General features: G+C 41.9%; 1 protein-coding gene across 1 annotated transcript; it reads right to left on the minus strand.

Annotated features, from left to right (window-relative positions):
- Window positions 1-240: 240 nt before the first annotated feature.
- On the minus strand, window positions 241-5516 carry rskra (ribosomal protein S6 kinase related a). Its single transcript, XM_042063433.1, has 12 exons — window positions 5186-5516; window positions 4391-4651; window positions 4082-4165; window positions 3908-3976; window positions 3517-3586; window positions 2690-2797; window positions 2127-2167; window positions 1992-2019; window positions 1575-1664; window positions 1307-1395; window positions 1068-1178; window positions 241-775 (listed from the first exon to the last, which is right to left on the minus strand). Exons 1-12 carry the CDS (start codon window positions 5210-5212, stop codon window positions 422-424), a joined length of 1332 nt encoding a protein of 443 aa, XP_041919367.1. The 5' UTR covers window positions 5213-5516; the 3' UTR covers window positions 241-421.
- Between the last annotated feature and the right edge of the window lie 385 nt (window positions 5517-5901).

Genomic DNA, 5901 nt, shown 5'->3' on the forward strand with positions numbered 1-5901 from the left:
TGTTATTAAAATAAATAACTTTATGATCTTGGATTCTGAACCAAGTAGGCTAGGCTTGTAATGGCAGTTAAGATTAGTAGCAAAGAGGGAAAAACAGCCTCCTATGATAGATACTTGTTTTCTGATAGGGTTTAAACATTGCCTACAGGTGTACTTCTTCAGTCACTCAATAGGGCCTCTAAAAAGAAGCTCATAGACATTCACATGCACAAAAGAAAAAATGCAAACAACAAACAAATATGGACTATCACCAAAGAGGTTTATTTGTTGGAAATAACAATCAGTGATCAAATGGTCAGTAAAAAAAGTCAAACGTTATGTATTAGACAGAGTACTGGGAGGTCTTTGGTTAAATAGAAAACAAAAACATAAAACCTCTTCAAAATCAGGCATTTTAGGAGAATGGCACCCATTAAATCTATCAAACAAACGTGGCGCTTCTCTCGGCGTGAGGCAATCCTGTATGTGAATGCCACATGTGCAGCGACTCGTATCCAGTTAGCTCCACGCTCGGCTCAGCATTGGCTAAGGTTGGTGACAAGTCTGTTGGAGTGGACAGGGAACTGAACAAGTCATAATCAAAGTTTTGGAAGGGGTCACTTGTCACGCCTCTGCGGGCCTTTTCGGGACGGTCAGGGTGGTTCTTAAGCTCCAGGATCAGCTCCATAGGCGTCTTCTGCAGGAGCTGAGAGTCAAAGGAGGTGCCGAAGAAGAAGCGCTGCATCTTGAATCGCTCCAAACAGTGCAGACGCTGGGCTGGGATCTTGCAGAGGAGCTACAAGAGAAAACAAGGGTGGATGAAAAGAGGTATTTCACCAGACTGTATTTGGGCTTTATTCTATCACAGCTAAAATTACATTGCCAGCCTGAAACTGTTGTATGCTAAATTCAGCTATATGCTTAATAGAATTTAAGTAATGAAACAGTCAGTCACTGTTCTGTCAGAACAGAACGGAACAGTCCATCTTTTGTAAATACAGACTGTGTAACCACTTTCAATATCAATACTAATGTAGTGATAGCTGTCTCTGAATGATGGGTATTGAAGGTCAGGCAAAACTACTCACGTCTGTGAGAAGCAGGGACAGTGCTGGGCTGAACGTGTCGGGCATATCGTATGCACATCTTTTCACTCTCCCCAGCATTCGGCCATGATCAGGCTCTGGAGGAATGGGAAACTGTACAGGAAGAGGAAACAGATCCATTAGTTGACTATATTGGCTTTTTGGTGAGGCACTCCAAGTCATTAGTGTTTGTCTGATTGAATGCAATAACTGAAGGCATGTATATTAAAATTAATATGCACCTTTCCAGTGGCCAATGCGTACAGCAGAATACCAAGCGACCACCAATCAGCAGCATGGTTGTAAGGACCCCCAGCCAGCACCTCAGGAGCTGTGGGAGGAGGTGTATATATAGGTTTACCCAACACTACATGACATGTGGAAGCAATATGAAAACACAGGACAACTATAGTATGTACTTGTACTATGAGACCAGGATCACATTTCAGATAGTACTTTCAACACAAAGAATGGACATTCCGCCAGGTTGTAGTCCCAGGGCCTACTAACCCATATATTGGATTGTCCCACAGATGGTGTATGCCCTTCCCCCACGCTCCAAGCGTCGAGACAGCCCAAAGTCAGCCAAGCGCAGGTGACCTGGATCCCAACATGACATGAATACACCGCATTAGGCCTCTCCAGAACATCCAGTGGAGTTCACTGATGGCTGAGATTTGCACACTGGTCGAACAGTTATGGGTATTACACAGGAGTTACTGATCCTGACAGACACTAGTCAGAGTTAAAATGATTGGCTAAAATATATATATATTTTTTTAAATAGGCTAACAAGCCGCTAAGCTTATCTAACTTGTGCAACTTTTTTATAGCTTCATATCTTTGAAATGTCTCAAGATTATTTAATTTACTAAACATGGCAGCATGACAACAAAGTGAGCCTAATCACTGCTCCTAAAATTTTACCTTGGTCAGTTAAGAGAACGTTCTCCATCTGTAAGAAAAGACAATACATAAAATATAAATAAAATAAAGTGAAATAAAAAAAAAAAATCAAAGTAAATAAAATTGATATATAATTGATATCTAAGCTGATCATACCTTCACATCTCTGTGCATGATTCCAAAATCATGTAAACACCCTATAGACAACACCACAATGGTTAGTAACTGGCATCTATCGGTCCACATAAAAAAAAACTACAACAAAACTGGTGCTTTTACTTGTGTTATATAATCAGTCCAGTTGTGCTTTATATAAAACGCAGACATTCTGATGAGTCAGACTTTCTTTAAAAAGTGTCTTAAATTCAGCTGCAAAAACACAGCTGCAGATCCCAATTGCCCAAGGCAGGGTCGTGTGGTGCATGACTATGTCAGCAGAGTTGGAGACTCCCGGATGAACTACTGTACAGCCTGCTCAAATACTGTTTTCTTATAGACTAATTTTTATGTGTATTCTTTTGTATTGATCCCTATTATGACAGGGATATCAAACTCCCATCACTGAATTTTGATTATCCTTCAAGTCTTAGCAGATCCATCAAATAGTTCCAATGCTTTAAAAAGTCAGCTTCAAGGGTGAGTGTTCTATCAATCAGCTCCATGAATTTCTTCCACATGACCTGCCCTGGCCTTGGCCTGTCATCTTGTGTCTCACTCACCCAGGGCACAGCCCAGCTCTGCTGCGTACACCCGCACCTCCGCCTCCTCAAACTGGCCATTCAGAATCCAGTAGGTGTACAAGTCCCCAGTGCTACAGTAGTCACACACTGTGAACAACAGAGATGTCGTGTTTTAAAATATCTGAATGGTAAAAATGTTTAACCCTTGACATGCAGTCGAGTTCAATTATTGTCAAATATCTACACAATTGCGACATATCAATTTGGCCATAGACCACAAAAATGGCTAATTTTTCCTGAATGATTTGAGGAACATCGAAGAGCATTTTTACACAAAGCAGTATGTCCAACTACATTCTAGACACGCACGTCACATACACAAACACACGGCTAGAAATCAGAGCATGAAACAGCACCCAATTAGGAAATGGATTTCCAAACCACAGGAGAGCACAGGGAACAACGTGTGAGAACAGGCACAGAGCTGGTCAGGTAGGTTCTAAAATACACACTGCAGTGAGCAAGACGTACCACAGGAGTTGAAGCTAGAGGGGTTCAAAACATTGAAAGGTAGGGCTGAGTGGAGAGGCAAGACAGTGTTTGGAAAAAAGAAAAAGTGAAAAAAGCTATAAAAGGGGAAAGGTTGAAAAAAATCAGAATATTTCTATAAGGCCTGACACACTTCAAGCTGTGTCGTGTGATTGTGGCAACAACATAATAAAAATTGCAAAGTGAAATATTTGAACAAATTTCACAAAAAGGGTAGGGTGAGGTGGGGTTGAGGTTGGGGTTGGCAGGAGGAGGCATGTGAGGGGTGGAAGGTGGGGTATCACTGGGCACTCTCTGCTGTGCACTGAAGGACTCACTAATAAAGAGGTGGCGCTGAGTCTGCCAACAGTCCAGGAGATTGTGAAGAAATGGGTGTCTGACCTGCCTCTGAAAGCCAGTCAGTAAATCAATACAAACAAACAAACAAACAAACAAACAAACATACATGGAATCAGCATAGATATGGAGTATGAGCATGAAGTGGATATGATTTCTTTTACGCGTGTGATCTGGTAAAAGTTCGAAACCATATAATTATAGGGCACAATGTGAAGATGAAATTCATGTTAAAAGCAAGCGGACAGCAAGCGGACAGACAACCAGTGAGGGAACCACCTGGTGAATCTCATCGCGACCTGGTTCAGTCAAGCCAAGTTGGGCACAGCCTATCGAGTTAACAGTTAATCTCTTAGTATGTGACAGACCTACCTGAATGATGACCTCCTCCTTTGACTGCTCCAGCACACCATGCTTCAGTATCTCAGACTTGGGCATAACCTGACCAAAGGCAAAAACAGAACAAAATATGAATCTGTAAACATTCATGAAATTGAAATATGTCAGAACACAATGTAGCCTACTATGTAGTGTATAAATATTAACCTTGACTGCGTAAATTTTCTCTTCTGAGCAGTCCTTTACTTTCAGGATGGGTCCAAAGGAACCTTTGGCAATGAGTTCCAAAATCTATGAAGCAGTGCAGCAATACAATAAATATGGCTCATCAATACACAATACATGAAATTGTACTTTCAAGCACTAAACTGACACTAACTTGTAACCAAATTGATATGAATAGCCTGTCTGAAATCTGGTGTTTCAACTAAATGTCCAGCAGGATACTGCAAGTGAAAGTTCCATAACTTCAATACAATGGAACATTGACTTGTGTGTTATAGGAGGGTTCTCCACCTGGAAGTTGACTTGTCCAGTGAAGCTGCGGTGTGGAAACTCTGGCAGGAAAAGCGAGATGAAGCCAGGCAGTGTCCACTCCATCTGAGGCCTCTCGGGAGCCGGGAGCAGGGACTCCGGGATGGAGGATTGCCTGTCTTGGAGCATTCGACTGGTGGGCTGGCTGAGTACGCTTAGGTGACGATTGCGTAGCACTCCGGTGACGGACAGGAACACTTGCCATCCTGGGACAGTTGACCTGTCCACAGATGGGGTCTGTTTCTGGATTAAAGATGGCAGCAAGTCGCCTGTGTTAGTGAGCATCTTAATCCATGTGCCGGTTGCTTTCTCAGCTATATGTAGGCTATGCCATATCTAAATATTAAGAGCACACATACAAAAGCATTGCGAATTAACGGACCTAGGCCTACAGCTCAGAGTTATTCCATGGTGAGTTTATGGTATTTGTGATTTTAACCACGCTGACAGCTCTGCCAGAGCATACAATAACAGGATTAAGCCGTTTAGACAAAGCTTGTCCACTGAAAAACAGACTAGTCAGAGCCCACTGCATCTTGCGTCACAGATTAAATGCACTTCACCGACTTCAAAACACACTTGGGTCTCCCTTGTCTTTGATACAATGTAACAGCGCTCTGTCCACAGAGTCACACTATATCTCAGTCTGTGTATCCAAAAAAGATTTGATCAAACTGCTTCGTAGGCTAAATGGGACTACAGTGGGCTATCGTGTGACTATAATTGTAGGCATATCACTGATATCACTCGCGGAGTCGCATATCTTGGAGCACTTACCTTGTCTTTGCCGACGTTCGCACCCATCACATATTTATGTTCGTTGATTTACAACTTGGGCCTATTCTTATTAAGTTTAAAAAATTATCGTCGGTTTTTCTGTGCCGTTGTTGGGACATCTTCAATGTCGCAGCTAGAAAGCGCGCTTTAACCCATCTCACAACCTAGCACAACCGTGGTCAGGATCACATTGGGAACAACAAAAAAATCAACAGCTTTTTTTGTCTGTAACTCTCATCCGAAAATATATCTCTTCAACATCCTTTCAGCTACAGCGGGCTTGTCGGTCTGAACGGGATAACACAGTACCTAGGCTTCAAACAGAATGACTCCAAACCCCGCCCCATCATTATTATATCTAGACACCTCCTACACACAAGGCTGCCGCCATCAAATGAGAGGGAATTATAAAACCTATAGGGCTACTTATTTGTCTATAACTTATTCATAATACTATTAAATCAAAATAAAATAAAAAAAGAATATAACATTTCCAACTCATAAAACACCTAAAAATATACCCTGGCAGAGCTCTTTTTTCTTTCTTTCTGAAATTCAACTTAATCCTAGGTTTAGTGAAAGATGATACGTCATCTGAAAACCACTGTTGATCCGTCAGTTATGTCATACCACATAGATCTTTGGGGTATTGAATGTGGCCATCTGTGTCCGGTTGCTATTGACATGGTTTCCATGCAGTCATGAGGCTGAAGCTG

The sequence above is a fragment of the Alosa sapidissima genome, chromosome 15, assembly GCF_018492685.1.
Source record: "Alosa sapidissima isolate fAloSap1 chromosome 15, fAloSap1.pri, whole genome shotgun sequence".
NCBI lineage: Eukaryota > Metazoa > Chordata > Actinopteri > Clupeiformes > Clupeidae > Alosa > Alosa sapidissima.

Excerpts from the sequence above, each read along its gene's own strand:
- rskra (XM_042063433.1), bottom strand. The coding sequence starts at position 5,212 with ATGGGTGCGAACGTCGGCAAAGACAAG. Across the intron at positions 4,652-5,185 it reads CGAACGTCGGCAAAGACAAG|AAACAGACCCCATCTGTGGA; the intron begins GTAAGTGCTCCA and ends TCTTTAATCCAG. Across the intron at positions 1,396-1,574 it reads TGGGACAATCCAATATATGG|CTCCTGAGGTGCTGGCTGGG; the intron begins GTTAGTAGGCCC and ends CTCCTCCCACAG.